The sequence below is a fragment of the Dipodomys spectabilis genome, unplaced genomic scaffold (assembly GCF_019054845.1).
Source record: "Dipodomys spectabilis isolate Male_0828 unplaced genomic scaffold, ASM1905484v1 ptg000176l, whole genome shotgun sequence".
NCBI classification, from domain to species: Eukaryota; Metazoa; Chordata; class Mammalia; order Rodentia; family Heteromyidae; genus Dipodomys; species Dipodomys spectabilis.
Window position 1 is genome coordinate 2,420,845 of NW_024870853.1, and position 10,850 is coordinate 2,431,694.

Genomic DNA, 10,850 nt, shown 5'->3' on the forward strand with positions numbered 1-10,850 from the left:
CACTGGCCTAAGGGGCCACTGCATAAAAATCCCAGGCTCTACCTCGCCTGGCTCAGCTCAGATTATAACTCTACAGAAAGAAAGGAAAGAGAGAGAGAAAGAGAAAGAAAGAGAAAAAAAATAATCCTGCTCCTAAAGGCAGGGGTAAGGCCACTGGTGACTTCACATTTCCAACAGCATTGCTGGTTCCTGCTACAAAAGCCTAGGGGGTACAAATGGGGGAAGTAGAGAATGGCTCCTGAGAAAGGGCCATAATTACCCCCTAATTGGCACAGTGAGAATAACCCTCCTCCATTTCTCCCTCCCATATCCCTCCCTCCACACTTCCCATATGGTGCAGTTTATCTTTATAATTTTTTCAACACCTGTGTGTGTGTGTATGTGTGTGTGACCAGACCCCACCCTAGCTCTAATGCAGGGTCCCAAATTCCTGGGGAGGGCTCAAGGGAAAAAAAACTGCATATGGACACGCCTGGCTCCACCTATGAAGCAGAGGGCAAAGCTTCCCGCCGTGACTCAAGGATCTGTGGGAAGAAGAAATAGAGAACAAGGTAAGAGGAGATTCATATGGGACAGGCTCATGTCCCACCACCATCCAGAGTCACATCAAGAGAAACACAGCTTCCTTTCCTCCCTCCCCTCCCATTTCTGTGCTATCTAAGGCCTTATTTGGAAACTGGACTGCTTTAATGTGACATCCTCCCTTCAATTCTTCAGGAGTTCTGACCACCCCCTTGTTCTCTCTCCTAGGCTCAGATCATGGAATTAGGAGTGGATGTGGCTTTGGGAATGCTATAGTGATGGTGGTGGTGGGGCTGTTGTACCTGGCTCAAAGTTGAAATCTAGTCCTTCACCCCCATCCATGAGGTCACTGATGATGTTATCCATGTCACACTCCAGGTTCTCCATATACATATCGAGATCGAGATCTTGAGGCATTCGGTCTTGGCTTGCAGCTTCAGTAGGTGTGAGTAAAGGAGTTCCCAGGGCCTTGGGGATGGGAGCACCTGCCATGACTGGAGGTGGTGCCATCATAGAAAGGCTGGGAACCAGACTGCTGGGGCCTGGAGCCTCTAGGGGTTTGGGACATAGGCCAACTCCTGAGGCCATCTTGCTGGAGGAAGGCATACCCCCCAGCAACAGAAGTGTGGGAGCCTGGGATAGAATGGGATCAACCTGGGTCATGAGGACATCAGCAGGGGGTGGTGGTGTATCAGAGGTGAGCAGGGCCTCTAGAGACTGAGAGCCTGAGAAGCACCCTTCTGCTGACAGGGACCCCTCTGCTGGGCCAAAGAGAGAGGCGCCATAGGTATGTAAGGGGCCACTAACCCCAGGATGCTGCAAAGGGAAGCCAGAGAGACTGCTCCGAGACAGCAAGGAATGGGGGGATGTGAGATTGAGCCCATCCAGAAGCTCAAGATCTTCATTTAGTGTGGGAGGGAGGCCTCCTGCATAGCTGCTGACTGAAGCTGGCACTTCTTCTTCTGCTAGCACTTCAGACTCTGGCCTCATGGGAGACAGCCGGGTGCTGACGGTGCTAGCATTGGAACTGCTTCGTGGACGGAAGGTGGTCCACATGTCAGCTTCTTCACGATTTCGAGAGCAAGGACTACCTGACCACTTGGCAAAATGGCCCATGGGGCTCCTTGGAGTGGCACCTTCAGGTGGAACTGGTAGCACAGATGGTTTCTTCTTGGGGGCTTTGCTGCGGCCGCGGAGTAGCTTGCTACTGCTATCCATGGAAGCAGCCCGGCGGCGAGGTGCCTTGCCACTCTTGCCTCCCTCAGGGTTCAGCATCCACCAGGAGCTCTTGCCGGTGGCCTCATTGTGAACCTTGATGAACTTGCTGTGCAAGGACAGGTTGTGGCGGATAGAGTTCTAGAGAGGGCAGAAACAGCAGGAAAGGGGCATGAGGCAGGTATGTAAGAGAAGGTGACTTGCCAAAGTCTAAAGAGAGGCCAGGATACAGCAGGGGTATTCTTGGAAACTCAAAGGAAAGTCAACGGTGGTTCACACCTGTAAGTATAACTACTCAGGAGGCTGGAATCTGAGGATCAAGGTTCAAAGTCAGCCCAAGAAAATCTGTAAGACTCTTACTGCCAAAAAGCTGAACATGGAGCTCTGGCAGGGCCCAAGTAGTTAAAGTATCCATCTTGAGTGAAATAGCTAAGGGATGGTACCCAGGCCCTGTGTTCCAGCTCCAGTATGTGCACACGCACACACACACACACACACACACACACACACACACACACACACACACACACACACACACACACACACACACACACCCTCAGGGGTGGGGGGAGAGAAAGGGAAAAAAAGGGGGAGGGAAGAGACCATACTCAGTTCCCAGGAGAGCTTCTCCCAAATCCTGGGATGTATGGGCATGGAGAAACAGTACTCCTAACTCAGCATGAGCTACTGTTGATATGGGAATGAAAATGGTTGCATAGCTCTACTCCTTTCCTTGAGTGCAGGCTTGGGTGGAGATTATAGGACTGTGCTCGTATCAGCCCAGAATTGACCCCTGTCCTGAACCTCTTCTCTGAATAGGCTGAGGGGCTGGAGCCTTGTACAGCTTGTACTCCACTCCCCACTGGGCATTCAGGCAGCCCAACTAGCTCTCTGCAGAAGGTTCCTCCCCACCCCCATTCCCCACCTCTGCTGAATCCCAGTCTTATTTCTGCCAACAGGATACAAACCCTCCACACATTTCACGAGATACAATTTATCTCTCCCTTTCTTGCCTGAAGAAGATGTTCTCTCTCTAGATTCCACTAGAGACCAAGCTTAAATCCGACCTCTTTTGTATTGTAATTGCTTGTCTTGACAAATTTCTTTCTTTTTTTGGGGGGGTCTGGTCGTGGGGCCTGAACTCTGGTCCTGAGCGCTGTCCCTCAGCTCTTCAGCTCAAGGCTAGTGCTCTACCACTTGAGCTACAGCGCCACTTCCGGCTTTTTTCTTTTTGCTTATGTGGTGCTGAGGAATTGAACCCAGGGCCTCAGGCATGCAAGGCAAGCGCTCTATCACTGAGCCAACTTCCCAGCCCCTGTCTTGACAAATTTCTTGCACCGTATTTTCAATTGATTCTACATTAATTTTACCCAAGCTATGTGGTATGGTTTATAGTTCATATAGTTAGTCTCATTAAGTGTAAGCATGAAGGGAAAGGACAGTTCTATAGTCCCCAACAGTGCCCCCTTGGAGTAAGCCCACAGCACATCAAGCTTAAAGTGCATGATCAATATATGTTGCCTGATTGGTGGGTAGCCTAGGGTGACTATGCTGTGGCTCCATTTTGAGGCTCTGTCAGCTCTAGAGTGCTGTGGGTATTGCACCATTCCTCCTTCACTAGCCACACTAGGAATACCTTTTCTTCCAGGGACCCAGAGAAAAAGACAGATCAGCAAGCACTTCAACCTGTAGTGTGGATTATTTCCACTGCAGGCTGTAGGGTAGTTACACCAATTTTACCCATCTTCCTTTCCTTCCCTACTTCTTCTTCTTCTTTTTTTTTTTTTTTTGGTGGGTCGTGGGGCTTGAACTCTGGGCTTGGGTGCTGTCCCCCAGCTCTTCAGCTCAAAGCGAGCGCTCTACCTCTTGAGCCACAGCGCCACTTCTGGTTTTCTAGTGCTTTATTGGAGATAAGAGTGTCACGGACTTTCCTTGCCCGGGTGGCTTTGAACTGTGATCCTCAGATCTTAGCCTCCTGAGTAGTTAGGATTACAGACGTGAGCCACTGGCGCCCAGCCCCTTCCCTACTTCTTTCCCGGTACTTTCCTCCCATTTCTCAGGAATTTGTGCATAATCTCTCTACCTTTAGGGACATTTGATCCTCTACACAGATTGTTCTTTAGTTAAGAAACTAAGGGAGAGGCAAAAAGTGCTTGGAGCCAGTAATAGATTGAAACTCTGGACAGTCAGAAACAACTCGTGTCTCTGCATAGTGCTTTCAGATAAGCAGACCCTTTGCCTAGGGAGCATAGCTTGAGAAGCTACTTGTGCCCAGGCTATATAACTCTTTATCACCCTGATAAGGTTGCATCAATGCTTGTAGCTCCATCAAGAAATCACACTTGTCCATCGAGCTAAGTTCTTAGTAACTGACGACAGTTGAGGTGACTTCTGACACCATGAGTTTCCCCTTCCTTATTCTCAATCTTTGGGTCTACTGGCTTTCTTTTTTCTTTGTGGTACTTGGATGTGAAACCTAGGACTGAGCATGCTACACAAAAGCATGCCATCCAAGTGCTTTACCACTGAGCTCTACTCCCATTCACAACCTCTCTTCTTGAGGCTTTAGAGCAATCCAAGCCAGAGAGGTTGGCTCCCTAAGAACCTGCAGTTCTTAGGTGTTGGGGGGGGGGGTGTGCGGTTGGCTGCTAATTGTTCCCTAACACACCTAACCTAAGCTTTCTGGTTCTAAGTGAGTGCCGCCCCCTGGTGGGGTGGGAGTGATTTTGGCATAGCACCAGGGAAGCCAACTCAGGCATGAAACCTCTGGGAGAGGTGTGTGTATGTGGGGGGGGGGGGCGGCTTCACAAGTCCTAGACCCAGCTTCATTTATTTCTGCAATCATTTCATTGGATGTGCTCTCTTTAGATAAGTAAAATTTCTAGTGAGACCAGTTCAAGCCTTCATTCTAATAGGAGGCAGGTTTCCTAATCTTACTTTCTGTGCCTTACTTTCTTCATATCTAGATTGTGGAATCTTAGAATTGCTGTGGAGATTAATAAAATTAAGGCAATTTAGATGATTTCATAAATTACAAAGCCCCATGTAACTGTAAATCATAAAGAGGGGCCATACTCCCACAACATAACTAACAACTCCTAGTTATTTCTTCTGCCCTGGAAAATGAACCTAGGAAAAAAGAAAAACAGCTGGGTAGGCTGAGTCCGAGGAGTGGAGCTCTCTTTATGAGCTGAGACTGTGGCGTGGCAGTCTACCCAGAAATAGTGCCAAGGGTCTCAGCTGTCCTGTCTTATGTTCTGTCCAGCCCCTACACATACTGCAAATTTGATCCCTCAAATGCTGATACTTAAGAGGAAGACCCTCTGCTCATTCTGCCCTCAGCATTTTGTTGTATGCTAACCACACCACCCACCAAAGTACAAGGCATTCTTATGAGTTGAAGCTGCCTAATTTTGTCTTTAGTTATTGATTTCTCTTGACTGAGTTTTTCAGAGGATTTTTTTTTTTGGTTCTGTCGTGGGGCCTGAACTCTGGGCCTGGGCGCTGTCCCTCAGCTCTTCAGCTCAAGGCTAGCTAGCACTCTGCCACTTGAGCCACAACACCACTTCCAGCTTTTTTTTCCTTTTTGCTTATGTGGTGCTGAGGAATTGAACCCAGGGCCTCATGCATGCAAGGCAAGCGCTCTACCACTGAGTCACCTTCCCAGCCCCTTTCAGGGGATCTTGTAAGATCTTTTCCCACTTTTATTTGCAGAAGGCCAAGGAAACTCCCAACCTGTGTTCTAAAATGAAAGCCCTACCTCCTTTTTCACGAGTAATATTCCTCGAAAGTAAATCAAGACTCTTCCTCAAGGCTTGGATTGCTCTACAAGGGAGAGTCTCTTGGTAATTAAGAGGGTAAACGGAGACAGCCAGCCACAGCTCTTTTTCTCCATGATGCAAAAAATCAACTATTTTCCCTATGAACATCACTTAAAAAAAATCTTTTGCTTCCACCCTTCATCTTGGGTAGAAGAATTCTACACCAACCGTACCTCTACGCTGAGTTATTCGAAGGCAAGCAGCGAATCCAAGTAATCACACAGGAATGGGAGAAAAGGTGTTGGGGTGGGAGGTGGGGGAGGAGAAGCAGCTAGGTTCAAGCAAGGAATCCACAGCTCCTGCTGTGCGTAAGATAAAGACTTCTCTGTGGGACTAAGTGTTTGGGGAAGCCCAAGCCAAAGTGCTGGGAGTGCTGAGCAGTGAGCAGCAGAATTCGATTTTCTCTGGGACTGGGACAGTATCTTATTCATCTGCGATCCTCCAGCATCAAGCTCGAAGTGAGTGTGGCATATACTATGTACTAAGTAAATGTTTGCCTAACTGAAGATTGAAGGTGGATCTCTAAGGCTTCTCAAAGGAGTGAGGGCAATAAAGGGAGTCCTGGAGTAGAAGTATGGAGAGGGAGAAAGGGCCCAGATGTAGATGGTGTTGGGATGAAAGTAAGGGGGTCATTATTACCTTCCATCCTGCTGAGCTGTTGCTGTCACCCTTGTCCTTGAAGTAGGGCACAGTGCGGACCATCCACTCATAGATCTGGGCGAGTGTAAGCCGCTTCTCCGGGGCGCTTTCAATGGCTTGGCTGATGAGTTCTGCATATGACTGATTTCCCCAGGCATTCCGGCGGGAGCCTCCCTTCCGAGGACCTGTTACAGACCCCAGGATCCCCGGCTGGGGGCCCCCTGCCGGCTCTGGGAGCTGGGAGGGCAACAGGATCGGTTCGGAGTGCCCCTCCGTGTGTACCGTTTCTCCCAGACCTGGCTCCACCTCGGACGGTTCAGGCGGCTCGTTAGCGAGCTCTGGTCTAGGAAGGGGCCAGGTGCAGGAGCGGGGACGGCTCTGGGGTTCGAAGTCGGGATCGAGGTCTATGATCGCGGCAGCCTCTGTGGCTGATTTCGTATTGCCTGGATCCATACGTGGAGCTGGACCTCTGCAGTTGGGCGTTCAGAGGAGTCTGCCACAGTCCCTCACCATGCCTCCCCTCACGGGGGAAGCACCGAGGGTCAGAAGGCACATTCCCCTCTAGTCCTCAAAGTCAAGAACTTCTCTCTAGAGCCAAGACGCTAGCCCCCAAACTGTGTCTTTCACACAGTTCTCTGATCCCTTTCCCGACTGCAGCTTGCAGCCTCTAAGCTCTTCCTCGACACACCACCTGTAACCTCCACCTAGCGAAGACACTTTCTGCAACCTCTCACTCAGCTTCCTGCTCTTTTAAACCTGAGGCACGGTATCCCCTCATACATTGCGCTCCCATCACCGAACGTCTTTTCAGCCGCAGTTCCCACCCCCTTTAAGTTGCTGCCCCCCGGACACTCCTCCCAAATTTCCTCCACCCGGATCACTGCCCTCCCCCACGCCCCGCTCCCCCGCGTCACTCGCCCCTCCCCTGACTCTCCCTCCCCCCTCCTCTTCCTTTCTCGTCCCGCGTAACAGGGTCAAGGTTCTCGCGCTCCCAGCCTCCCTGATTCCCGCACCGAAGCCCCTATCCGACCCCCCCCACCCCCCGCCCCCCGGGTTTCCCTTTTGTTTTGCTCCAAGCAGCAGCCCCCGCCTGACGTCTCTGTTTACCACTCGCTGGGGCAGCCATCTGCGCACGCGCCTAGAGAGCCAGTTGGGAAACCGAGTTCTTCAGTCGTGCCACTCTGGTCCGTCTTGAAGACTACATCTCCCGTCCTACCTCACGACCAGGAGTCCAAGACCAGCGGCTGGAGACGGCGTGGCAGGATATGGGGAGGTGGAACTTTAATTATTAGAGGTCGTCGCGGACTATTTTTTCTTTTGTTAAAAATCATTTTTTACCCACCTCTCTTTCCACCCACTCCCTTATGATTCTGGATCACCTAGGACATTGTGTTGACAGATTCCAGACCTTTCCCTCCCTTTGGTTAAGAAAGCAAAAAGAAAAGAAAACATGTTGTCCTTACAAAAAGCAGAAGCCTAGAGGCAAGAAGCAAGGAATTAACTGGAAACTAGAAACTGCACGTTTGGGAGGTGGATGTGGGTGCTGGTGCGTTGGATGTGGGCGCTGGTGCAATATAAACCAAGCTTTGTTGATGGAGGTAGTCCCCCCACCCCCACACTCGACCCCTCTGACCCCTCTTCGCTCTCCACGTGAGCCGATCTCTTCGTCTCTCACTTAGTTTCCCTCACCAAATGTACTGACCTCTCCTTAAATACTGATATTCTCCCTGTTCCTATCCTCAAACGGCTTCACTTCTCATTCAACAGGTCCCCAACTGAACTTTTTATCAGTTTCTGCACCCACACTCCTTTCCTTTTGCTACTTTTAATCTATGAATTTAGTTAATGCTTTTCCTGGTCTCGAGAGATGCCCTTAACCTTCACCACTCTTTTCTCCTAACTTGCTATACTTCCAAAATCCAGTTGAAGACATTGCTTATAAATGGGTTTAAATAGCTATTTATTTATTTATTTTCTGTGTCGGTACTGGGGCTTGCATTCTGCCTGGCTAGTCTTTTCGGGACTTATTTCTGGTCATCTACCAGTTGAGCCACACCTCCAATCCACAATATATCTTAATTCTACCTTCTGCCATCAATCTTTTCCCCACTACAGTTTATATTCCATGCTGCCAACAAAGCTACCTTTCTAAGAAACACACCTACTAATTACAGCTAAATTTATGGAGCTCCTATTGTATGTCAGTCAATGTGCTAATTATTTTGCCTGTATTAACTCATTTATTTCTTACCTCAAATCTGAAGGTAGTTACCACTATACTGGCTTTTTTTTTGTTGGCTTGAACTCTGGGCCTGGACACTGTCTCTCAGCTCTTCAGCTCAAGGCTACCGGTGCTTGATCCACAGTGCCACTTCTGGCTTTTTCTGTTTATGTGGTGCTGAGGAATCAAACCCAGGGCCTCTACTGGCATTTTTATGGATGAATAATCTAAACATATTCAGAGATCAAGCAACAGGAGAACTGGGAACTGTCACATGTGGTCATTTAATTTCCCTGTTCTGATTTCGCCCATTGCCTATGTGATGAAATTCAGGCAAACGTGGGTGCTTGCTACTGGCTAATGCCTGTAATCCTAGCTACTCAGGAAGCGAGATATGAGGATCATGGATTAAAGCCCATCTGGGCAGGCAAATCTGAGATACTCTTATCTCCAGTTTAACACACACACACACACACACACACACACACACACACACAGCTGGAAGTGAAGCTGTGGTTCAACTGGTATGGGGCCAGACTTGATTTAAAAAAAAAAGGCTAAGGGACATTGCCTATGCCTGGTCTTGAGTTCAAAGCCCAGTATGGCCCCAAACCCCCCACAAGCCAGGTGATAGTGACTCACACATGTAACCCTACTCCAGAGGTGATATCTGAAGATTGCAGTTTGAAGCCAGCCCAGGCAGGAAAGTCCATGAGATTTTTATTTCCACTAAACTACCAAAAAGTGGAGCCATAGTTCAATTGGTAGAACTAGATTTGAGCCAAAAGAGCTCAGCAACAGTGCCCAAGCCCTGAGTCCAAGCCCCAGAACCAACACACACACACACACACACACACACACACACACACACACCCCTACACACACAAATCCCTGCACAAAGCCAACCAATCAGACAACCAAACAAACAAATCCTAATAACTCCCTGACAAAACTGTTCAGCTTCATGTCACTTTACACTTTTCCCTTTTCACCTTTCCCTGATACACTATATTCTAAGTAGTCATTGTTTCCTATGTTCTCCTCCCCCCACCCCAAAACACCACGCCCTTTTAGTAGCTTTTTCTCTGCTTCATGAGATGCCATAGCTCTTGTCATCCCCTCCTCAAATCTCTTATTTTGAAAAACTCCCATTTAGTGTTCCCTGTTTCCCTTAGTTACAGTCAGATGTCCCTTTTCCAATGTGCCTCAGGCAGGCTCATGTTAGATAGCTGCATACCATATTTGTTTACTTGTCTGTCTCTCCCAGCAAAATGAGAGCTCCTTGAGGGAAGAGACAAGTTTTATGTATTTCTGTGACCTCTGCTCTTGGTCTCATAATACACAGGAAATGCTGGTTGAATGAATGAATGAATGGTTATTACACTCACATAACCTTTTTTGTGCCACTCCTCAGCCTTGAACTCAAGGCCTGGGTGCTATCCCCAATCTTCTTTTGTTCAAGGCTAGTGGTCTACCACTTGAGTCACAGCTCCATTTCTGGCTTTTTTTGGTAGTCTACTGGAGATAAAGTCTCTCAGAATGTCCTTACCAGACTGCCTTTGAACCACAGTCCTCAGATCTCAGCCTTTTGAGTAGCTAAGGATTAGGTGTGAGTTGCTGGTGCCCACCTTCATTGAACAACTTTTAAATAAATGCTGCTCTACTTGGTGTTTTCTTGCTAGACAACAAACTTCTGGAGCAAGTTTGTCTATCATTTGAAATATTGCTTGGCACTTGTTCTGTGGAAAGACATCCATGAAACCAGGATTTAAATAAAGCACATTGAGATTTAAAATGATACTGAACTGCTCATTAAAAATAACCATCTTGATTTTCCATAGTCTTTGTCCTTTGACTCCGATATGGCAATTTTCCTTTAATGTCCACCTATATGATGTTCAGAAGATCATATACAACTCTATCTGAACTCCAGGTTAGAGAGATGGGACATGGTTGTTTTCAATGCCTGTAAACATCTGCATATACTCTTTCCTATTGCAGCCCAGCCTAGAGCACCCGCTAAGTGCTCCATGAGTGGTGAATTTGGTAGAGGAGAGAGTCTGGTGGGCACTAAGTACCAAAGAGCTCTATTCTAATTGAAACAGGTGTGGTGGCAGATCGTATACAGTTGCTGAGACAGGAGAAATGATAGGGTGGGGCAGGCACCTGTCCTAGCTTGAGTTATAGCTTGTATTGTCACCCTTTGTGCTTTTGTTTGAAAAGACCCACCTCTCCACTAACTCACGTCCATCATCTCCTTAAATTTCTAATTCAAAGCTCAAAATCTGTGTATTCTTGGAAAATTTCCTGACTAGCCTAACCTGAAGGATCACTATGCCCTTTGCACCTCCTGAACCTCTATGAACTTGGTTTTTATTCTTTAATTTTGTGCTTATGCTTGCATGGCTTTTCATTTCATAAAGGCATGTTTT

At 48.1% G+C, this 10,850-nt stretch overlaps 1 protein-coding gene across 1 annotated transcript; it reads right to left on the reverse strand.

Moving 5' to 3' along the window:
• Window positions 1-358: 358 nt before the first annotated feature.
• Window positions 359-7,035, reverse strand: Foxo4 (forkhead box O4). The gene is made up of 3 exons (XM_042694861.1): window positions 6,198-7,035; window positions 825-1,878; window positions 359-524 (listed from the first exon to the last, which is right to left on the reverse strand). The coding sequence occupies exons 1-3, from the start codon at window positions 6,648-6,650 to the stop codon at window positions 517-519; spliced, it is 1,515 nt and encodes a 504-aa protein (XP_042550795.1). The 5' UTR covers window positions 6,651-7,035; the 3' UTR covers window positions 359-516.
• Window positions 7,036-10,850: the final 3,815 nt, after the last annotated feature.

What these genes read in the sequence shown, in the direction of transcription:
- Foxo4 (XM_042694861.1), bottom strand. Translation starts at nt 6,650, where the DNA reads ATGGATCCAGGCAATACGAAATCAGCCACAGAGGCTGCCGCGATCATA. An exon ending in ACAGCTCAGCAGGATGGAAG is followed by an intron (nt 1,879 to 6,197) that starts GTAATAATGACC and finishes TGCCCTCTCTAG; the next exon opens with AACTCTATCCGCCACAACCT.